The sequence below is a fragment of the Acanthochromis polyacanthus genome, chromosome 10 (assembly GCF_021347895.1).
Source record: "Acanthochromis polyacanthus isolate Apoly-LR-REF ecotype Palm Island chromosome 10, KAUST_Apoly_ChrSc, whole genome shotgun sequence".
NCBI classification, from domain to species: domain Eukaryota; kingdom Metazoa; phylum Chordata; class Actinopteri; family Pomacentridae; genus Acanthochromis; species Acanthochromis polyacanthus.
Window position 1 is genome coordinate 24,082,545 of NC_067122.1, and position 24,408 is coordinate 24,106,952.

At 39.7% G+C, this 24,408-nt stretch overlaps 1 protein-coding gene across 1 annotated transcript in view; it reads right to left on the reverse strand.

The window, feature by feature from the left end:
- Positions 1-53: 53 nt before the first annotated feature.
- The window catches only part of flt4 (fms related receptor tyrosine kinase 4), a 69,533-nt gene continuing 45,178 nt past the window's right edge, over positions 54-24,408 (reverse strand). The window contains exons 17-30 of the mRNA XM_051954781.1: positions 21,272-21,407; positions 18,514-18,618; positions 18,189-18,302; positions 17,410-17,498; positions 17,104-17,263; positions 16,887-16,981; positions 14,411-14,533; positions 14,105-14,216; positions 12,837-12,936; positions 12,528-12,633; positions 12,318-12,442; positions 2,086-2,206; positions 1,810-1,895; positions 54-657 (exon numbers count right to left, since the gene is read on the reverse strand). Coding sequence (XP_051810741.1) covers positions 444-657; positions 1,810-1,895; positions 2,086-2,206; positions 12,318-12,442; positions 12,528-12,633; positions 12,837-12,936; positions 14,105-14,216; positions 14,411-14,533; positions 16,887-16,981; positions 17,104-17,263; positions 17,410-17,498; positions 18,189-18,302; positions 18,514-18,618; positions 21,272-21,407 — 1,686 coding nt within the window. The 3' untranslated portion in view covers positions 54-443. The remainder of the gene's footprint in view (positions 658-1,809; positions 1,896-2,085; positions 2,207-12,317; positions 12,443-12,527; positions 12,634-12,836; positions 12,937-14,104; positions 14,217-14,410; positions 14,534-16,886; positions 16,982-17,103; positions 17,264-17,409; positions 17,499-18,188; positions 18,303-18,513; positions 18,619-21,271; positions 21,408-24,408) is intronic.

Sequence of the window (24,408 nt, forward strand, 5' to 3'; positions counted from 1 at the left end):
AATAATTACAGATGCAGTTTCACACGAATCAAAGACGTAAGAGCAACAAAAAAGCAGATAAACTTCTTTATTTCTTCCTATATGAGTCATAAATTGCACAAATAAAGGAAGAATACTTTGTATATAAAAGCTAAAAATATAAATGTGTGAATAGAAAATACTTATGGATTGTTTTTGTAATAATGTTGCCACCCAGTGGCTGGTTAGAGGAACGTCAGGCACATGTAGCTCAGTCCATTTGTTGAGGCAGCAGCCCGAGAGGAGAAAGGAAGGACTTTGAGATGAAAAGAAGTCAATTCTGGTCAAAAGAAGTCAAAACCTGATCTTCAATCGTAAATGATTACATGTCAGATACTGAGATGTTACAAAGTCCTTCCTTAACCTGAGCTGACCACTTTTTTTTTTTTTTTTAACCCCTTCCTTTCTTTGGTCTACATCTTTGATTACACATTCGAGGAAGGGAGGCAGGGGGCGTCTGGTGTGGAGTAGAAGTCACAGAAGCCTTCCTCAGACAGGTGTCCGTACTCGTTGTTATAGAAGGTCTGTCCTGACAGCTGGCTGAAGAAGTTGGGACGCTGCCTGTAGCTGCTGCTGCTTTGACCCGGTGAACTGTGGGAGGCTGTCAGAGGCTCCGTGCTGCTGCTGCTGCCCATTCGACTAGAGAGAAAAAAAGACAGCTTTCACTGACAGCTCAGGCAGATAGATGCTCAGTGTGCTGTTTGGAAATTTATTTTTAGAATAAACTGTCAACAGATTACTATAGATATATTGGTGAAAGTCAAAATAGCTCCCATAACTTAAAAAGGAAAATATAAGTTGATTTCTCTGTAACATAGACCATCATTGTGTAAAGCCTGTTATAAAACACATCAGCGATCCTCACTGCTGCACAGACTGACAGGTGCCCTCATTACCATGAACAGGGGCACTGTAGTTTATTTTGAGTCCTTCCCACATACACCGCCCTGCTGCTATGAATGCCAGCCATAGAGCCAAATCCACAGCTGAAAATAGTTTCCACTTTGGGTAACTTTGCTGAAATCTATACTGCCCAACCATTCAGCGTTTCAAAAAAAAAAATCTTACGACATGTTAAAGACTCGCTTCGTCTGGGGGCACCATTAGGACTGTGACCACAAACGGAACAGTAAAAGTGAGTCAGACTAATTTGCAGACAGACTTATTTAACCTGTTAGACTTTTAAATGAGAGCTCAGTGAGTACACAGCTTCGGAGACCTGTTTTGTTCTGGATGGCTTCACGGTTTAAATCACAGGGAATAATGAACAATGCAGTGAATCTAATCTGCATAAGTCAGGTAGTTCAAATCTATTTTTAACCTCTTAGGATCACAATATCTGCTCCTAAAACTCCTCCTGCACTTGTTGCAGGAATGACTTGCCAGATAAGCATGTATGATTTTTTTACTTTTGGTTAACTAAACACAATAATACTCATAACTCTAAAAATTTGATGACGACAAGCCTTGGATGTAAATGACTTCACCTGCTTACCCATGCATTGAGTGAAACTCTGCTGATCCTCACTTCCTTTGCAAATCTAGTTTCATTGCACGTAAAGCAATAGATGACTATTCTACAGTTTCCATGAAAGAGAGAATGAGTGTTTGCTCATAATAACTGACACATTTACTGTATAAAAGCATTTTGTACTAATATGCCTGAAAGGTTTGCTTGAACCTGCCAAACATTGTGCTGTTACAGTGACTAATAAGTGTGTATCAGTCCATAACTGGCTGCATATTTCTTATATGCCACTTCTAGACGACAATACAGATCAGGCCTTCAACCTTTTTAACACGGTCCCCCTGTGGTTGTGTTCAATTCTTTCAAATTCTTCCGAGGCCAGAACCATCCCGCTGTCTGTCTGGTTATCCTAGGAAGAGAGACAGTTTGACATCACGTGAATTAAATGCCTTTAGTTGACCTATTATGTCCCCGCCAGCAGCAACTATTTATGGTTATTATCTGAGAAAAATAAATTCCCCAAAGTCCAATCCTGGTCACGAAATGTCACCAGCTGGTTCATATTTTCAGCAGCTGATAAGAAGATAGGAAGAGCTTACCTGAGGAGCTTTCTGTGGATGCATCTCCAGGGGCAACTCTTCAAATGTCTTTACCCTGGGCTGGCATATTTTGGAGGGGCCCACAAACGCACAACCGGCAAAAGGCACGCAGTTATAATACCTGGAGAAGAGATATAAAAGAGATCAGCAGACAAATTCCTCCAGAAGCTCCTGATGATGCACAAATGCCACTAGAAAGAAGAGAAAAAACACCAGCAAATCCTGCTGGAGCTCCGCCGCATCTCTTTTAGCATCGCCAACTTGTGTACAACTCTTGAACTTTGACCCTGAACAAATAATTGTTGAATATTTCTCCTTTTTTCTTTGCCTTTTGGTACCCAAAACCTAAGTCTGTTTCAGAAGTATTCAACAGACGAACTGTCTTTTATATTTAACGTCATTAATCGGTTCTCCATTTGGCAAAGATGAATGAAAAGGGAAGGATTTTTATTTTTGCTCCAACAAATTGTGTATTTTGTGATGACAACCATTCATACTTCTGTGTATTTGTGCTAAGTTATATAAGGATCAATGTGTTTAAGTTTTAAATCATATAACCTTTTTATTCCATATATATCGTTTATATAATTTTGGTTTTTCTCGCCAAAAACGAAAGAAACAAAACAATCAGACATCTCTGTGTTTGTGTGTGTCAGCAGCTCTTTCTTTTCCCCCGATCCACTTCAAACATGGCGGGTGCATCGCTGTGGATGTGTGCCGACAAGGTGTCAAATTCAGAGCAAATCAAATAAACGGGGTCTTTTGAGGTATTTTGGGGGTTTTCATCCTACAACTTGGCAGCCTGTAGATGGAGTTGCAAATAAAAAATGAAACGTGCAAATCTCTTCAATATGGAGACAATAGAAGTAAACAGCAACAAAGCCGTCCTGGCTGCCTGTAAACAGACTGCTGAGTTGACAAGAAAGAAAAGAAGTAGAGAATAACTAAAATGGAAGAAGCAGCAACAGGAGATGACTCAGCCAGTCAACCCCTGGAGAAATTCATCAAACCTCCACGAGCTGGATGAGCTGAACTGAACAACTCAGATTTTCCTGCATTCAAGATGTTTTTAGTTTCAGAAAAACGTTCAGCAGGGACAGAAAACAGGTTTCAAGAAACTGGGGGGAAAAAAAGAGAAGAAGCCATCTCTTAAAATCATCAGCTCCTTAAACGACGGCTGCATCCTATGAACCAAAGCTGGCCACTCCACTCAAACTGCAGCAGCTGAACATCCACTACTAAAGCTAATGCACGCCAAACGACCTGAGAAACTGCAGGCTGCTGTACAAACTGGGATGATTCAGATCTCTGAGCTACAGTTTCACAGGTTTTTACACTGGAGCAAGACAAGGCTGCCTTGCTAAGTGTGGCAGTGAACCTATAAAAACATGCTCAGAGCTCAAGAGGCAGAAGCCACTTGACAGGTGGCTGAGCTGTGCGTCGAGTGGCCAATACATAGAGATGCTTCACTAAAAATTCACCGACTAGCAGCTTGTCTATTAAGTGTCGGGAGCAAAGAGGAGTAGGCTGAGATCTGCCTAGGTGGAGGAAACCACCAAGGTAAAGGCTGCCCTGGGCAACGTGCAACAACAACTGAGGAGGTCAGGTCAGGTCTCCTGGATGAAGATCTCCAGATACCATCAAGCCTGAAGGCAGCATTAGTCAAGGCGCAGGAGGACCTGAGGAATGAACCATGACAGTGGAAGGAAGAGAAGTCCTGCCTGCTGGAATCTGTATCCACTCTGAAGAAGGCTGTTGAGGAGAAGGAGAAGAAGAGGCAACAATCTACGTCGGGGTTGATGGACAAAGTTGTCAATTTAAACTCCAAATAGAGGTACAGAAAAAAGCAAAAGCGAAATCACTGAGGATGAGATACTTTCAAGTCTTGAAGAGAACTGGAAGAAGCAAAGCTTACTCTGATGTCAGTCAAATAGTGAAGTGTCGGTCACGAAAGACATGACTCTTAGAGCCGGCTCTTTAAAGTGAACGATTGTAGCCGTTTTTTTTAAATTTCCCCTCTCTGTTTTTTTTCTGTACAAGCCACATGTGATTAGTCAAGTACATGATGTGTGGTGGAGAGAGAGATCAGCCACTACAGAGACAACAGGCTGGAAAGGAGAGAATATGAGTGACCGCAAGACTGAAATTTGGATGCGCTTCAGTTACACTGAAAATACAAAGACATAGTGTAGAGAATGCAAGGTTAAAATCTCCCATCTAGCAGGTTCTACAAATAACCTGCACAGGCACATTAGAACTGGACATCCATCAGTGCAGTTGGAAGAAAAAAAGACAAGCAAGTGAACCTGCTACTAATGGAAGTGCCACTTTGTCTGCTTTTGCTGCTGCAGTCTCGACAGTCATTCAGTAACCATGACAACCACCTAGACCTACAACCCCGAGTGTATGAGGCAGTTTGTGGAAAAGGATATGATTCTTTAAGCTTCTCTATGTTGTTTCACTGTAAATAGTTCAAAGTTTGTAAATATTACACAATCGGAGATTGGGTCTTTTTTGTCAAGTTCAGATGAGTATTTGTACTTGAAAATTAATTTTTTGAAGCCGTCTGTTCTATGTTGAGTATAATAAGCCATAAAAATAATAAACATTTGATTTAGTGTATGTTTTGCACATTTGGAATTAATTTTACACATAATTTTACATAATTTTTAGTCATAAATTAATGGGGGGGCAGTGGCCCGCCTGTGATCTGATTGGCCACCCCGTGTGCCCCCCCAAATTTTTGTTGGAATTTTACATTACTGATACTCCGATTTCTGACACTCCTGAACGCAACTTCATTTTTCGACTGCAACTGAATACACCAATGAGGTTAGTTTGATCTTTTGATTATATTGGATTTGAAGAAGCTTTGAAGATGTTTCCTGATGCCAGAGGAGAAAACGAGCAGCTTTGTACCTTTGCGGTAAGAAGACTGTGGCCGTTTCTCAGTACATAACTGTCCTCCGTACTTGCGTTCTCACGTACTTGTGAAATGTCATCATGGAGACTACCTCAGACCAGACTAGTGTGCATAGATATGAAGGACAGCAACTCTTACCTTCTGGACAACCAACAATACAGAACATGTCTGACCAAAAACCTTTAAAGACTCACTACAGCCAAGATAAAGACACAACTCAGCTGCACCAAACCCACTAATCATTGCACACATTAGCCCCATGTGCTAACTGTGGCTAAAGAACCACATTTACAAAGACAACTATCCAGTACAAAGCCCTAAAACACACCAAGAAACACATTAAAGACGATTTTACTGCTGGAAGCTGCAAGCCAATGCCTAAAGAACAAACTAAAGCAACGGAACCAAACCCGGTTCAGTGAAGAGAAGCAGAAGAAATGTTTGACTGCAGACATAAAGCAGGAAGACACTGAGCTGCTCAGGTGTTCCTGATAACACCAAGCAGCCACCTGGACAGCCAATAGGAACACAGCTTACTGGAAGTCCAGAGGGCTGGCTTAGTGAAGTAAATTTAGTTTAAAGTTGAAGCAGAAAGTTAACAAAGAAAGTAGAAAACCACCTTCTGATACCTGAAATCTCTGAGTTTTCACACAAAGAACGCCTGAACATGTCAAACTGGTTTCAAAGTAGAACCTTCATCGTAAACATGTCATAGTATGGTGTGCTGCTCAAAAAACATTATGACCTGGCTGTCTCGGGTCGCCGAGGAACGACACAAAAACAGGACGAACACTGGTTTCCAGGGGGTTAGGAGGCTATTTATTTGAAAGAGTAAGTTAACAACAACACAACATGTGAGCAGAATAATCACAAAGTCTGTCTTTAGTTCAGCTGAAAATATTAGTTTTTGTCTTTTTTATTGATCAAACTTTTCAGGAAGTAGAAGAAGAATAACTAAAGCTCTTATGTAGAAGTCCAACTTATTTTGGATCCTTGTGGAGAGTTTAATCTTAGAGTTTGTAAAGCTGTTGAGTTTTTAGAGTCACATGGATTATTTTGACATTTAATGACAGAGTCCTGAAATAAAATTACAGTTATGGATTTCTGTCATTTAGTCTGTGCTAAACCAATAACAGCAGCATAAATCTCAAACATCATTATGAGGAAGGATTGAGGTTTCTCACTTGATAATGATCAAAACATGAAATTTAGGTTGGTTTAAAAGAATATTCCACCTTAAATCTTTGAATGTTGACCTAAAAGGTTGGTTTCAGGAAGGTCCTCACACATCCACCATAAAGGAACATTCCACCAAAAATCCCTGGACATGCACCTAAAATGTTGGTTTAACCGAGTATTCCATCCAAAATCCTCAAAGAGACCTGAGGGGCTGGTTAAAAGGAATATCCCACCTAAAACCTCAACTAGGGCAGTATGTGTAGCAGTGACAACCAAAAGAGGTCCTCTCTGGATGGAAGAACCACGTCCAAGTGGCAGCTCCCTTTCTCCTCTTACCTTACTAAACTCAAGCACCATGGAAGACTTGAGCAGTTGATGTTTCCTGCTGCAACCTTGTCTTTTTCAGCTTTCTTCCATGTCCGATCACTCCCGACCTGGTTTTTGTTGACGTTTTTGACCCTTTTTTCGAGCTTTGACCAATCCGAGAACATGAAGTACATCATCGGCATTGGCGGCGTAACCAATGGAGGGAAAACCACCCTCACCAAACGCCTGATCAAGAACCTGCGTGTCCATCAGGATGACTTCTTCAAGCCCCAAAATCAGATTGAAGTTGGTGAAGATGGCTTTAAGCAGTCACTGCTCTGGACATGGACGCCATGATGAGTACGATCTTCGGGTGGCTGGAGAACCCGGTGAAGTTTGAGAAGTCTCATGGCGTTAATAACACCCTAGACACAGAGATCGTCCCGAAGTCCGACCACAAAGAGGAGGAGGAGACTCACATCCTCATTGTGGAGGGCTTCCTGCTTTACACCTACAGACCTTTGATGGACGTGCTAATCCAACGTTACTTTATTTCCATCCCATATGAAGAATGCAAAAAGAGGAGGTGCTCTAGGTAGTACACGCTGCCAGACTATTATGACTATTAAAATGGCTGGTTTGGAGCCATGCCATGAATGGGAACCCACCCCAGAGATAATCAAGGCTTCAAAAAAGGCCACCAGGGAGGACAACATGGCTCACAAGAATTATTTTTTTCCCCCTGTTCTTTTCCGGTTCCTGTTTACAGTTGTGTCATTTATCCTGAGTTTACAGTCTTTATTATTTATTTTTGGGACTAGTTAATAAGTTATTCACCCTGCTCCTGTGAGGTCCAGTCAGACCTGGTTTTGTCCTGATTTTACTCCATGTCACCCTGCTCCTGTGGGAGAGAGTTTAGTGTCTGATTGTAATTCTGTTCAGTGAATGGATAATTAAGTTATGAAGATATGTTTTTTTTTTTGCTTAAGCACTTTTTATTGTTTAGTTGGCTGATGTGGTCAACTTGAAGCTGTTGAGTTTGTGCATTAAAATCCTCCAAGACAAATGTGACAAAGTGGTTGCTGGAGTTATTTTAATTATGCAGATATTTATGGAAAATACTGAAATGTGTTGTGCACATCCAGCCACAGAACTTTCATCTATATTTGACATGAAGAACCATTTTCAATACTGCCTAAACTTGCTCTGTTTTTTTTTAGCTCAATGTTTTTTAATTATCCCTTAATGTTATCTCTATAATAAGATTTTAACAGGCAAAATGCTCTTAAATTACACCAGAATGCTGGAAATAGGATCAATAATTTTCAAAATTTTCAGGGGAGGACCCTCAGACCCCCTGTCAGCATCCCACACAAACCAAATCTCACTCTAAGGTCTGGTCACAAGTTGACAGCCTTGTCTTATTGAACGGTAATAAAATAGAAAATGTTCCACCAGAAACAGTCTAAAGAAAATGGGGGATTTTTGGCTTAAGTAGCACTGCTTGAGCTCATTTTAGTCTTTTTGTGGGCATTTCACCATCAGCTAGCAGTGCTGGAAATTAACATGTGGCTCAGTTTCGGGAACCACAAAATAAAATAAAAAAATTGATTATGAATGTCTTTCTCTGTCGTCATTATTTTCTGGTTAAAATTTGAGTTTTAAAATCTGTGCCGTTTTCCTTTTTAGAGCACTTCCTCTGTAATACATGGCAAGTTTTTATAAGCACATTTATATACAGGCACACATTTATGGCTTAAGGATTTAGATGCAATTCAGTGTTTACTGCGGCATGGTAATAACAGTTCTTGGCTACTGCAAATAATTGTTAAGTGACATGCATGTGGCTGTGTTAACACTGCGCTACAAAGAAGAGCCACAGTACAAATAACTGGAACATTCTAAACCAAATCCTCAGTATGGAAGATATCTTTGTGTAAATATAAATTTCCCATGCACATTTAAGACACAGAGTTGACTTTAAACACATGTGAATCTTATTTATCTTATTATGAACAAACAGCTACCAGTTCAGTTATGTTCAAATGTGAGTTATTTGAATCGAGTGATTTTTTTTGTTCATATTGGAACATGTTTGTTGAATAATGAGATATTAAGTTGTGTATTTTTCGGTCGCTGTTTTCAGATTTTTTGGTATATTCAGCTCACAAAAAGTGGACGCATTGTTCACACACACTAATATATTCTAAAGCAGATGTAGCTTTATTTGTAGTCACAGAGTCGATGTCAAGAAGTCACACTGCTGCTGTAGACAATCTGCCAAAACTAACGGAACAGAAAATAGCTTCAACATTGTTGAAATTGGATTTTTTTTTTTTTTTAATATTCCAACCACAGCTGTGGATGAATTGTTGAAAGAATTTGCACTTTTTGTTAAGCTCCGCTTGTGCTTCAGTCACAAAATGTACTTTTTCAGAAATTTTCAGAAGTCATAACCATCACATCAGCCACGCTGCTATTGAAGAACTTTTCAATTCTGTTCAAAATTTTGTGAAAATAATGCTCTTTTGTGAGTAATTTCAAAAGACGAAATTCTACAAGCTCAACTTTAGGGTTATAGAGCCTGTTGAGTATTTTCTATCAAATGATTTCATTTCAGAGTGTTCCTTAGTTACAGTTGTTTCAGGAGTTACTGAGTTACCATCAGACACTGGATGGAGTGATTGAGGAAAAAAAATGCTCAAGGAAAAAATGAGAATTTGTGCGATGGTACAGGTGGTTTCGAAATGGTCATCATTGTGAAACAAATAAGTTTTTTGCTGTTGAAGTGAAAATCTTTCTTCCACTTTACCTTGACGATTTCAAGGTTTGCGATCCTCTTGTAACCTCACATAAAAGTCTTCGTGGGGCCTTGGATAATTTACCTTGAGCCTCTTATTCGACTCTGTCATCCATTTATTTTGCTATTATTTGTAAAAAAAAAATCTTTACAGACATTTGATTTTAGAAAGTTGTGGATTCACTGTTAAAAGATCTGGTAATTTTCAACACCGTGATGTGTTTCTGACTCAGTTGAATGAGTTTATTAATGGTACTGTGATTTGCATAAAAGCTGACAAGCTAGGAGCTAATGGGCTTGGAGGCTTTGCAGAAAGTGTTGCAGGGGAATATATTTGTGGATTGTGCATAGCTCAGAAAAAGTCAGAAGTTCAGGTATTGATAGCAGGTGTTTTTTTAGCACAGAACACAGGAACTTCATCAAGATCATTTAGAATCTGTACTGGTGTGCTGTGCCGTGTTTTGATTAAGAATCTCCCTCATTTTGATGTCACTGCAAGCGATTCCCCACATGTAGTCCACAACTTATTCAATGGTGTTATACCTGTGGAGCTTACATATTATTTGATTCTTTTGATCTCAAAAAAGTATTTTATCTTTTTTTCCATTCCATTCTCTATACATTGCTTTATCCTCACTAGGGTCGTGGGGGTGCTGGAGCCTATCCCAGCTGACTCTGGCGAAGGCAGGGGACACCCTGGACAGGTCGCCAGTCTGTCACAGGGCTACATATACAGACAAACAATCACACTCACATTCACACCTACGGGCAGTTTAGAGTAATCAGTTAACCTCAGCATATTTTTGGACTGTGGGAGGAAGCCGGAGTGCCCGGAGAAAACCCACGCATGTTCAGGGAGAACATGCAAACTCCATGCAGAAAGATCCCAGGCCCAGGCCGGGATTTGAACCAGGGATCTTCTTGCTGCAAAGCAAAAGTGCTAACCACTATACCACTGTGCAGCCCAGTATTTCATCTTAAAGAAATGTAGCAACTCAATTTGAAATTTTGGGCACAAATGGGGTCCTGACACCATGGTGAAAATGCACACGAAACTTGCTCTGATTTGGTTGTCGCCTCTTATTCCTGGTCCTGGTGTTCCACAGAATAAACCAGCCTGTAATGTTGTTTTGGATGTCAAGGAAATATATGACACCAGACTCTGGCTTCAATATCAAGATCCTGATTTCAGAATCTATCAGAAGTCTTCAGAGTACTTGAAAACCACCCTTACAGTGATCTGTTTTAAAAATGATAGAGGAAAGCAATGCAGGGACAATTTAAAGTCAACGGAGGGCTCAACAGAATGTTCCTCTGTATCCTCAGCTGACATCAATAATACAGAGTCTATTTCATCTTCAGGTTTGCCGCCATCGACAAATCTTTGGGATTGGAAAAGTGTTCTCACTGTCCGACGTTTCATCTATGATGCTGAACTATAACTTCAGATGGCCAGCTCTGAGTAGAGCAAAAGAGAAAGTTATATCTGAAGCCTTCACTGCCGCTCAAATCCTCTGGGATGTCCTGAGATAAACATGAACTCGCTTAAGAATGCATGTATATCATATTTGCAGCATTTATCTGGTCTTTGTCAGTTTTGGGAGATAACACTTGGGTAACATTTTTGTTAATAACCCATTATTTAAGGATGGAGTGTATGCCAGTGATCGATTTGTGGCCTTGTGAACGGATGCATTCATCAAACTGAAATGAGCTAGTTATGACACATTTGATCAAACTGACCCAAAAGACTGTTCAAGCACGAGCTCCCATAACAGAAAGACCTGGGGATTTGACACGAGAGGCAGAAGGGTTCGATTTCCTAAATAAACTGTTGTGGATTTGCATTTGCTGCCATATGTGTAACAAAAGTCACTATTAAAAGATGATGGTATGTATTTTGTTTTCCCAAACCCCTTGAGAAAACCTGCCTTCTATTAGTCCATAGCTGAATACTTTCCAACTCCCTTCCTGTCCGTGTCTCTCAACTCAATGCCAGTAGTTATGATCCTAAACCATCAAAGTGCTTTCAAAGCAGTAAGAAAAATAATAATCCAAAAATAGCTGAGAACTGTAGTTTCCCTGCATTTTTGTAACTGGTAAGAAATCATACATTTGTGTGCTTGTGGAAATTGTAAAGCATGTCACAAAGTGCAACTGTTTTCATTTGACTGCTTCAAACAAAAATGATAGCATTAAAGGCATTAGAGGAGATTTAATTTCCTACGACTTTGAACGTAGCATGCGCATGCGCACATACAACCTCTCCCTCACCCCCCTCTAACCTCCCCCCTCTTAACATTTACGAAGAAACGCCCCCCTCCAGAAACTTGCGTAGGACTCGTGAAGTTGCCTACAGCCGCAGTATAATCAATAATCAATAATACATTTTACCTGTCCAGAAGGAATTTAGCAACCAAGGCATCTGTCTTTAGGTCCATTTGTTGCTTGAGCTGACGCCATCGCCCAAATGACTCGCCAATAATCACTTTTGTTTTTGCATTCTCGCGATCCAGTTGTCTTTTATTTTCTCTGACCTCAAAAAATGCCTTTCTTTTACGGCTGGGTCCCCCTGGATCTTTATCTGCCATTATGTAAAAAAGATGAGCAAAACAAGTCTCCAGCTAACTACGAAGCTATACCAAAGCAACACATACACAAAACACGTAAGTCCAAGGCGTACGAAATCTACGTAACTAGGCCTGATCCGGAAGACTTTTGATTGACAGGAAAGGGAGCAAAGCAAACGCCTCGGTCCGAGCGCGTTGATTGGCTGATGTTTTTCAGGTCCTGCCATGTCCACAGTTATTTTTTTATTTTTTTTTAATTCTTTTAGAAACCATACATACAAGTCCACTAAAGGTCAGTATATTCATTTTATGTGAATCAGACAAATTAAACAACAAAAACATCCTCCATAATGCCTTTAAGTAAGAAGAGTTCTGGCTTTCACTACACAAACAAAACACTGAATGATCAAGGCTTTGTTGGTTGTGGAAGAAAGCCACTTGCATGGGTTCGTACCTTGTAGGTAGAGTGTTACAGGCCATTCTCAGTTCTTCCTCGGATGCAGGACCAGATGAGGCCTGTGAGAAACCATCATCTTCTGAGTTTTGTGAGTGGTTCAGGGGGATGTAGTCCTTTCCATCCTAAAAGGGAATAAAGGCAACATCAAGACCCCAAAACTTTTTAACATACAAAACAATCACTTATTAAGGCTATGATATAGCTTACAGGTAGGCTGTTGTCCTGCAGCAGGTCTCCCAGGATCTGAACCAGAGCTGGGAACATCGGCCTGTCTTTGGGCTCGCCCTGCCAGCAGGCCAGCATGATGCCATATCTGCCAGCAGAGGGCAGCACAGTCACAACAAGAACAACACACAAACCAACTCTGTTGTTTCCCTAAATGTGGGTGTCACTTGAATGATATTCATGAGGAAATTTCCTCCCGGCAGTGGCATTATCAGTTAAAGGGATTTAGAGCTATGAAGCATATGTGTTCTTCAAAATGTAGAAAGAGAAACAGAGAGAATAAATGCTTACATCTCAGGAGAGGCAGTCTCTGGTGCTCTCATCCTGACACCGTCTTTCAAACGTTTGCAAAACTCTTCATCAATCTGTACACCCGGGTACGGAGAGGCACCTGATTGGGGAGAAACAAAAAAAGGTCGACACACTAATTAAAATATCAGGGAAGGGAAGGCTTCAGCTAATGTTTATAGCCAAAACATACATTTACACTGGAAAAACTCAAACTCTTACCAAGTCTATTTGTCTTATTTTTGTCTAAATGTCTCATCCCACTTGATTTAAGATAAATTCACTTAACAAGTGACATTTCAGCAAGATGGAGGGACTTGTTTTAAGACAATGCATCTTAAATATCTTGTTAAGTCAAACAATCCTGAAATTATCTTGTTTTAACCCTCGTGTCGTCCTGCGGGTCAAATTGACCTGTTTTAAAGTTTTAAAAAGTGGAAAAAATATATATTTTCACAGTAAAAACTTACACACTTTCAAATTTTTGGGGGAAATTTTTGAACATTTTTTTGGTGGAAAAAAGAAATGTTAAAAAATGTTTCTTTAAGAATACTTGGGAAAAAATCCAGCAAAAAACACTGGATTTTGGTTGATTTTTTCCCAAATGTTCTTAAAGAAGAAAATATTAGAAGTTTTACTGATATATATCGAATCACTTTAGATTTTTTAAAATTTTTTAGGAAGATTTTATTTATTTTTTGAAAATATTTACAATTTATAGATTTTTAATTTTTTAACATTTTTGTTTCTTGTCAAATTTGGGGATTTTTTTAAAAAATAAAACTTTTAACTGAAACTTTTAAGGTATTTTCTTCCCGAAGATTTTGCAAATTTTTATATATTCGAGGAATTTTTTGCTGAATTTTTGGGAGTTTTTTACAGACAAGGCAACCATATTTTTTGGTGCCATGAATGAGGACAACAAGAGGGTTAAAGACACCTACACTTGAAAATCCTGGTAAAATAGAGCTTAAAATAAGTTTCCCGAGCCAATTTTTAGATCTCAATATCCTAAATATCACAACTTATTTCAAGAAATCTTACCAAGCCATTTTTCACTTGTTCTATTGGCAGATTTTTTCACTTATTTCAAGTTAAAAGTTCTTTGAAATAAGTTTTTTTTTGTTTGTTTTGAGAGGGGCATTTTTTCCAGTGTAGAGACACCACAGCTACTCCACACTTCTGGTGGTGATTGTGTTCAAACTCTGCCCCTTGATTTATACAGAAACGACTGCCTTTCTAAAAGATGAGTGCTATGATTCAGTCCTTACCGAGTGAAAAGATTTCCCACAGGAGAACTCCAAAAGACCATACATCACTCTGGCTGGTGTACACCTTGTCAAAGATGCTCTCCGGAGCCATCCACTTTAAAGGCAGACGAGCCTGAGAGAGCATTAAAACACCCAGACAGTCACAAAACCAGAAATGACACCTGCCGTTAAAAAGCAATCATTATGTGGGTGGTTAAAAACACAAAAACAAGGAAGGAAAAGGAGCTTAATGCTTCCGCACAGTAAGTGGAGATGGATAATAAATCAAGAGCTTGTGGCGTAGCGGTGAGAGCGAGGACGACGTACGTTGCCTTTCCTGACGTAATCGGGGTCTTTGTATATGTCTCTGGCCAGGCCGAAGTCACAGATCTTCACGATGTTGCTCTCTGACAGGAGAATGTTCCGGGCAGCCAAGTCTCTGTGGATACACTGCAGATACACAGAACAACGCATACATCACAGCCCTGCAGGCAGGTGTTTGTGCATGTTTGTACAGTTTTTGCATGCATTGTTTAACCCCCTGTTTTCTCTGATGAGTGATAGGATTTGGAGGTAGAAAACAGCATCTAGGCTATTTCTGTAATTTGTAGCCCTTCAAATCTGAGAGCGTGCTTCTGCCTGTGTGTGTGTTTCAGTGTCTCAGCCAAGCTGGGCTCTGAGGGATCGCTGCACGAGATCCAACAGCATTCACAAAGCTGTCAAGTTAACGTGTCTTTGGGTTCCCGAGCGGTTTGGACGAGGGCATTTAAAGCCAGACAGTCGGCCTCACGTCCCATATCTGTTGCAGCTGCTCGCTATTTTAATTTATTATTCATCCACTCAGACTGTGTGCGATGGACTGTGGCAGGCCATAACCCCTCCATGTCAGCATTTTCAAACTTTGATTTTCGGTTTTTATTCTATTTTATTAAACACAACAACAATGAATTTTTTATAAGCATGTTTTGATGTGTGAGTGACAAACAAACTGAAACAACCCAGTAACAACAGAAATGACAGCTAGTCTGCACACTTCTCCAACACCGTTTGCTAATAAATTCGAAATATCTCAGCTCTCTGTGAGAACTGTTCCTCAACTTAATATCATCCCTCGTCATTTTTTTTTTTATTTCATTGGATTTAAATTAACTTAATTTGGAATTTTATTGCATTTTTTATAATACAGAATATTATTTAACTTTATTTTTTTAGCACTTTTAATCTCATCTAATTCAGTGTTGTTCCTTCTAATGTCACTATGAACTGATGAATATTTGATTTCACGTTCACTATCATTTCTCAGCCAACCGCTGTACAAATTGAGTAAATTATTCATTAGTTTTAGACTTCTATCAGTCCCTCAATAAAAGCTCGTCTGAGCAGCTTTGTGAAAAGGCTTTTAGAACAAACCTTAAGCTAGAACTGGAATGTAGGAGGCCTTAATGGTGAGAACCAGCGTGACACTTTGAGATAAACTCCAGATCCACTTAGGTTCAGTGTTAGACTCACTCTAACAAATTACATTTACTTAAGCACAGTGCTTACGTAGGCTGAATATTACCAGTGTGCTCTACTGTCTACCCCTGAACATTTCAAAGTGAAATATTGCAGCTTTTATACTTCATTTCACAGATGTAGTTACTTTGCAGATTAATATATCATTTTATGAATTACTTACTGATGTATTGTTAGAGTTGAATCTCCTTGATTCTAAATGTATTAAATACAGAACATTAACCGCGAACATGAAAATGCATCTTACTCCACAATACACATGCAACAATAATCAACAAACATAATACTGGATATATAAAAGTCTCTAACATTATGGCTGCAACTTACATCAAGTTTCATTGCCATTATTTGCTCGATATCTGATCTGAGAAATGAAAAACGTTGACCAGTGTTTCCCAGTGCCCAAGATGGCGACTTCAATTTTGAAAAAAAAAAACCCAAAAATATCTTATTTACTGTCATAGAAGAGCGACAAAAACTAAACCAGAAAGTATTCAAATAGAAAAAAAAATACAATCAAAGAATTTAGACTTTTTCTTTTTTTTAAAAATCACTCAAACAAATAATCGATTTAGCAAAATAGTTAGTGTTAGTGTTTAGTTGTTAAAAACAAATCGATTCATCGATTTCTATAGAACAGCCTGAATTAAAACTCTGCTTGGGTCAGCCTTAAACTCTATCATTAGTTAAATGTATAAAACAGCCACATTTTCCATTGCATTCTGTTTTTGTATTTAGTGTTCAAGCCATTAGAGCATTTTATTGTTTTTGTCGCACGTAAAACAATATATTTCATGTGGAAAAACAACGTCTTCCTGTTGCTGACATTTGAATTAAATTCCTTTTTTCTTGTCTTTGTCATCCACAGTTTGCTCTAATGTTTTGCTGTTGTAAACAGCTCTTCAGTTGTATCGCTACGTATACTCCGTTTTGTCATTTGAATTGTGTAAAGAGGCGGAATTTTGTAGAACTGCTCAGTGTGAGTTTATGTTATGGAATTGTAGCACAAAGGACAGAATGGCAGCATCTATATGTTCCTTTCCTACACACTGCACTGCACAGTTCGCCTCTCCATCACCCGTTCACACAAACGCACACACAGACAGCGGTGGTGAAGCAGCCACACGGGGCTCCAGGGGATCCGAGGGTTCATGGACGACCTGCTGAAACACCTGAACCACAGCGTGAACGATCCACACCACAATCCACCGCCTCTGAAGCTAATCTTCGACAACAAATCACCTCAGCTCCTTCAAGAATTGTGGGCATTGTAGTGCCGACAACCAACCTTTCTGGAGGCCAGGAACTCCATCCCCCGAGCCACCTGAAAACTGTAGCAAATCAAGTCCTCTATCGTCAGAGGAGTCTTCCACAAATCCTCCACTGGAGAGAGACACAAAGACAAGAGGTAGGAGGGTGGTTATGGAAATAAAAGAATACAAGGTTACGTTTTGTCGTGGATCACCGAGCAGCAGCTTTTCTCCTGCGAATTTAAAATTACTCACTTTTCTCCACAGCGGGATTCGGGTTGGTCGTGTTTGATGTGGGACTCTGGGGGCCGGTGAGCGGGGTGGAGGACGGAGAAGGCGGCTGACGAGCTCTTTGGTCCATCTGACCCGCTTCTATCATCCGCCTCACTTGGCTTTGGGTTTTCGGTGAGCGATCCTAAATGGGGGAAAAGTTCAATGCATCATCTTCAAAACAGATATCAAGAATAGAATTATGAAACACATGTGTCACTGTGAACTAAATTTGCAACATAGGGCAGAAATATTGAGCAAACTAAAGGCTCGAATGAATTGTTTTTATACCCTGTAGGGGAGGAAGAATTCCCTCTTGGCCCGTAGGAAGTTGGACAGATTCCCATACTTGCAGTACTCCACTACCACCATCAGCGGACCTGTGGGTACAAATGATTTAGAATATTAGCTCTGCTCTGTTTCAGCATGTGTTGCATTACTTCCACACTTGACAAGAACCATGAAAATGACTTCTGCCTGGCTTAGGAGATTGGTTTTTTTTCTGGCACATTAGATAGTAAAGGGCTGCGTATAAGTTCGAGTATTTCCTGCCAGGCTGCTGTTGTTTAGGATAAACGTTTTCAGATGTACCCCCACAGAAATGCGCTCTATAGGTCTAATAAATGTATAGGTTTGCAAAAAAGTTGGCAGCTGCTCTCATTTGGTTTGCTGTCGGAAAAGTAAGCATAAGCTGCAAGGGGTGGATAAAGTGTGATGTAGCTGCTTTGAATTTCACACTGAACTGAGCTAAAATGAGGTCAAACTGCAAATATGTGTTTCTAAAAAATATTGATCTTCAAAAAATATCTCCAAGATTATAGCAACGAATCTTTCCACAAAAAAAAAAAAAGGCAAACTGCAGCAGGAAGAGGTCGGAAATACACAATAATCAATTTTCATGAGGTGTTCATTTTATTTTGCATTTGAATTGTGTCGGTATATTTGACAGCTTGTTGATTCAGTCCATCATTTTTTCATTTTACAAGATGTTTTAATGCATCAAACTCAGTAGACGCGAATCAGGAAAATAGGATTCTACATGTACATGAAAGGTAATTTAACGCACTCACCGTTTGGTTTGGTGCAGGCTCCTAACAGGTTCACTACATTCAGATGGTTACCAATGTGAATCAATATCTTCAACTCGGACATCAAGGCTTTGTGCTCGCTGGCTGTGGCTCCATCTGAAACACAAATTACACAGAAATCACATCTTATGGTGTATTCTTCATTTGTCACTCGTGCTGTGCTGCACATGCCTACAAAAGAACCATTCATCTAAGTCCAGTTAGGAGATTCATTGAATTGCTGCTGTAGTGTTTCGAAGTCTTCCAACAACACTTCTATACAGCATGCAATTACACACAGGGCACATAAACAAAACCCAAGTCTCACCCTTCAGCATCTTCACAGCTACGGTGTCCAAACTGCTGCTCTTGCTGATGCCATAGATTGATGCTTCAATTACTTTTCCAAAGGCGCCATGACCTAAAACCTTTCCTGTGTCAGGAGGGGAAAAAAAAACATAAATAAACAACTATTCATGCCTATTGATCTATGCTGACTTGGTTTCAGTCTCACTGGAATACACAAACAGTTGTGCTGGGAAGCATTTGGAAAACAGAAATGCACGTGACAATCAGGCGTGAACTAACCGTGATGTCACCCGTTGGTTTCAACGCCAAGAAAATGAAGCCCGGATTTTGCTACTTCCTGGTCGCCGTTTTGGATTTTTTGGAGCCAGTGACGTAAAAAACGTCAAACAGACTGGACCGGAGAGCAACTATCGACAGGATTGGCTGAAGCCTCTCTTATCCCGCCCACATTTTACCGCAGAGGCTTCTGTTGCTGTCTATCAAGTATAGCCACGCCCCCTGGCTCCGCCAGCTTTAACGATTTATTTAAAATTCAGTATTGATTTATTTTAAGATCGGCCACCTGATCTCTCATTTTGACCATGAAAACTAACGGGAAAAAAATCCTGAGCTGTAGAAAATCAGTCTATCAAATTTTATTTTTTCCAAAAATGAATTGGGGTCTATGGAGAAAAAGCTTTTTGGAGCCAACCCTAGCGGACGGCGTGATATTGCAAGTTTTTGACACTTCTGGGTGGGCTTCAATTTTGGAGCCAGATGCTACGTCCACTATACACACGTGGACAAAATTGTTGGTACCCCTCAGTTAAAGAAGGAAAAACCCACAATTCTCACTGAAATCACTTGAAACTCACAAAAGCAACAATAAATAAAAATTTATTGAAAATTAAATAATCAAAATCAGCCATCACTTTTGAATTGTTGATTAACATAATTATTTAAAAAAACAAACTAATGAAATAGGGCTGGACAAAAATGATGGTACCCATAACTTAATATTTTGTTGCACAACCTTTTGAGGCAATCACTGCAATTAAACGATTTCTGTATTTGTCAATGAGCGTTCTGCAGCTGTCAACAGGTATTTTGGCCCACTCCTCATGAGCAAACAGCTCCAGTTGTCTCAGGTTTGATGGGTGTCCTCTCCAAATGGCATGTTTCAGCTCCTTCCACATATGTTCAATGGGATTCAGATCTGGGCTCATAGAAGGCCACTTTAGAATAGTCCAACGCTTTTCTCTCAGCCATTCTTGGGTGTTTTTGGCTGTGTGTTTTGGATCGTTGTCCTGTTGGAAGACCCATGACCTGCGACTGAGACCAAGCTTTCTGACACTAGGCAGCACATTTCTCTCCAGAATGCCTTGATAGTCTTCAGACTTCATCGTACCTTGCACACTTTCAAGACACCCTGTGCCAGATGCACCAAAGCAGCCCCAAAACATTACTGAGCCTCCTCCATGTTTCACCGTAGGGACAGTGTTCTTTTCTTCGTATGCTTGGTTTTTGAGTCTATGAACACAGAGTTGATGTGCCTTACCAAAAAGCTCCAGTTTGGTCTCATCTGTCCAAAGGACATTCTCCCAGAAGCTTTGTGGCTTGTCAACATGCATTTTTGCAAATTCCAGTCTCGCTTTTTTATGAGTTTTTTTCAGCAGTGGTGTCCTCCTTGGTCGTCTCCCATGAAGTCCACTTTGGCTCAAACAACGACGAATGGTGCGATCTGACACTGATGTACCTTGGCCTTGGAGTTCACCTTTAATTTCTTTGGAGGTTGCTCTGGGCTCTTTGGATACAATTCCAACGATCCGTCTCTTCAATTTGTCATCAATTTTCCTCTTGCGGCCACGTCCAGGGAGGTTGGCTACTGTCCCGTGGGTCTTGAACTTCTGAATAATATGAGCCACTGTTGTCACAGGAACTTCAAGCTGTTTAGAGATGGTCTTATAGCCTTTACCTTTAAGATGTTTGTCTATCATTTTTTTTCCGATGTCCTGGGACAATTCTCTCCTTCGCTTTCTGTTGTCCATGTTCAGTGTGGTACACACCTTTTCACCAAACAGCAGGGTGACTACTTGTCTCCCTTTAAATAGGCAGACTGACTGATTATGAGTTTGGAAACACCTGTGATGTCAATTAAACGACACACCTGAGTTAATCATGTCACTCTGGTCAAATAGTTTTCAACCTTTTATAGAGGTACCATCATTTTTGTCCAGGCCTGTTTCATTAGTTTGTTTTTTTAAATAATTATGTTAATCAACAATTCAAAAGTAATGGCTGTTTTTGATTATTTAATTTTCAATAAATTTTTATTTATTGTTACTTTTGTGAGTTTCAAGTGATTTCAGTGAGAATTGTGGGTTTTTCCTTCTTTAACTGAGGGGTACCAACAATTTTGTCCACGTGTGTATATACAGTCTATGATGACAATCCACACAGACCAAGAGGAGGCATTGGAGTATCAACTGCAGCATGTTGAAAAGCAACATTTTCGCATAAGTTGCTGTCGTGGAACAGATGCTTTTCCTCTGGGCCTTTTTTTAAAAGAAGCTGCTGTGGCAGCGAGCACATAGTTAACATTAACACTTTACTTGGCTCGCTCTGCCCAGCTGGCAGCCATCCAAACTCATGCCGTTATGGATTCTGAAAATGGAAAAGTAATTCAATTTCATCCCTCCACTCGCTATCATCCATGCCAGCATATGTCCTCACACACACACACACACACACACACACACACATTTCCATCCTTTTCACCCATTCTTTCTGTTGCCCACCCAGTCTGAGGCGGTCTCTGGAGATCTCCCATTGCGATGAGTCGTAGGGCAGGTATTCACATTGCTCATCCAGTGGCACCTCCCCCGGGTCCATAATGATGGACAGATAGCCCGTCTTTATGTCTGCTGGGTTCACCTGAAGTTTAGACAGAGAAGAAGCTAATTGAAGGTGAGAGATCGGCTGAATCGGATGGAATATTATAAAGAAAGCACTGAAAACACAGCACACACTGCAAAAATTCAAAATCTTGCCAAGTCTATTTGTCTTATTTTTAGTCAAAATGTCTCATCCCACTTGATTTAAGATAAATTCACAAATTTACAAGAAATCTCAAAATAAGTTTGACCTTCATATTGTCCTGCGGGTCAAATTGACCCCTTTAAAGTTTGAAAATGTGGAGAAAAAAAATTATTTTTACAGAGAAACTTCTGATGTCCACATTTTTTAACATTTTTTGGGAAATCTTTGCACATTTTTTGGTGGAAAAAAGAAATGTTACAAGTTTTACTGATATGTATGTAATCACTTTCGATATTTTTAGGATTTGTTTGGAAGATTTTTTCGCATTTTTGGAAAATATTTACAAGAATTTTTGTGCCAAATGTGGGCAATTTTTTAAATAAAACCTTTAAGGGAAACTTTTAAGGAATTATTGGAATTTTGTTCCTGAAGGTTTTGCAAATTTTCAGAAATTTGGGGAATTTTTTTGCTGATTTTTTGAAATTTTTTCAGATAAAGAAATAATATTTTTTGGTGCCCATAAATGAAGACAACAGGAGGGTTAATACACCTCAAATTACGAGGTTACATGAAAGCAAAAATGTATTTTTGAGTGAAAAACTGCCAATTTTTTTAAGCATATCTGGCTTATTTTAAGACACCTACGCTTGACAGTCCTGGTAAAATAGAGCTTAGAATAAGTTTTCTCAGCTAATTTTCAGATCTCAGTATTCTAAATATCATATCTTATTTCAAGAAATCTTACCAAGCCTTTTTTCACTTGTTCTATTGGCAGATTTTTTCACTTATTTCAAGGTAAAAGTTGCTTCAAATAATTTATTTTTCTTTTTTAAGAGGGGCATTTTTTGTAGTGCAAAATGAAAAAAAGGTTGGAAGATCAGCGCAACCATGATGGAATTTTTTGCAGTACCATCATGGGGGGAACTATCAAAGCTCCTTCTTGCCTCATCTGGCAGAAGGGGCCTGCCTTGGTTTGACTGACAGGAGCTGGCAGGCTGAGCTCCAGCAGAGAAGAGAAACAAACTCTGCAGCTTACAAACCACTGACAGACAGACGGTGTTATTATCAGTGGTCTTGAACAGAAGACATCATAATGGTAACACTGTCTACGCGGGCGGTGAAGTGTGAGCAGCAGAGCCCAACAAATCTTTCTTTTTTTTCCCCGTTTGTCTGGTGCCTCTCAATCCGGGCGCACATGAGAATACGCTACATGTATATTTATATATAATCAAGTTTCACCAACAAAATCTGTCCAGAATGTGGGTTTTAAATAGCTTGTAATCTTAGTAGCATGTTCAGAATCACTGTAAGCTCTGCACACGACAAAACTGGGAGCGCTCCTTTGGGTGCAGAGCAAATGCAAATAGTAAGACACAAAAACACAGGAAGTTCTATAAAGAAACACCAAGATAAATATAAAAACAATAATATCAACACTGAATAAGAAGCTCGCATCAGAGATACTTTCACTGACACAAATTGATAAAAGACAAGTAAATTATATTAATTTTACAATACTGATTTATGTTGCATATCCAGAATCTCTGTCGTGCTTCTCCTTTAGGTCTATAGCAAAACACTGAAAATTCAATAAAGAAACAGCAAGATAAATGTAAAAAAATAACAGTATCAACTCTAAATATGAAGCCGACTGTGAAGACGAAGGACTCACAGAAACCCAAATGGATAAAAGGAATCTAAATTACATTTATTTAAGAGGTTCAACTGTGTCAACTATAATAAGCAGCAACATGAATTATGATAACATCATTAACAATAGATAGTACACCTGAATAAATAAGGTGCAGGATGAAAAGCAGCCTGAATGATTGTAACCGTGTGTGAAAGAATTGCAGGAATAAGAAAGTCTCTCAGCGCTTGTTTATTCTGACTATAGCCTTGGGGAAGAAACTGCCTCTGAATTTGGAAGTGTGTGTTTCGGCTGACCTGCGACGCCCGCGTGGGGTATTTAATGAGGTTGGTGGCTATATGAAATCGTGCATTATTGCTTTTGGACTTTGACAATTTAGTTTATTGTGTGATTAGTTATTTCATTATCAGCTGCAGCATTTTATGATTTAAAATTTATATTTATGTGGGTAACACTGAGTGGGCCGGCACGGTGGTGGCATTATCATCCCACACCTGGAATTTGCTGGGGCATTCCTGTGTGGGGTTTGCGTGTTCTTGCTGTGGCTGCATGGGTTTTTCCAGGTGTTCCGGTTTTCTCCCACGGTCCTAAAACCTGCATAGTTAGATAGTTGATGATTCTTAACTGACTGTAGGTGAGAGTGAGCGAGCATGGTTGTCTGTTTCTCTGGTTTACTGTCTCTTGCCTATTGTCAGCTGGGTTGTGCTCCACCACTCCTGTGACCCTCTATAGGATAAAGCAGGTATAGCAAATGGATGGATGGACACTTAATTAGCTTTTACAACCTCCATATACACCTCACTTTACTGAGAGTAAGCGTCATTACTGATGGAGAGATGATGTGAGTGTGACAGAAGCAGAATAACTTGTTCAGAGGTTAACCTGAAGAACATACTGTCTTGCCATGTTAGCACTTATTAAAGAAGAACCCACTTTATCACCCACAACCCAAAGAGATCAAAGTTACAGGCTGTGCAAAGTGCGAGTCCACCTCTTTTATATACTAATTTGCCTATTTCTGTGCATGCAGATACCATTCAGATGCTTTTTCTGCCAAATCTGCTCCCATAGAGAAATAACAGTTGGAACAGCTAAGAGGATGAGAGAGAAAGTGACTGAGGTGCTGTAAATGAGAGGAAAAAACAAGCTAATTAATTTGTTATTGAGAGCACAAATTGTAGACGAGCAGCTGTGTGAAATGATTTCAGAAATGGCCAAGTGAGGAAAATCAAAAGCAATTGGAGC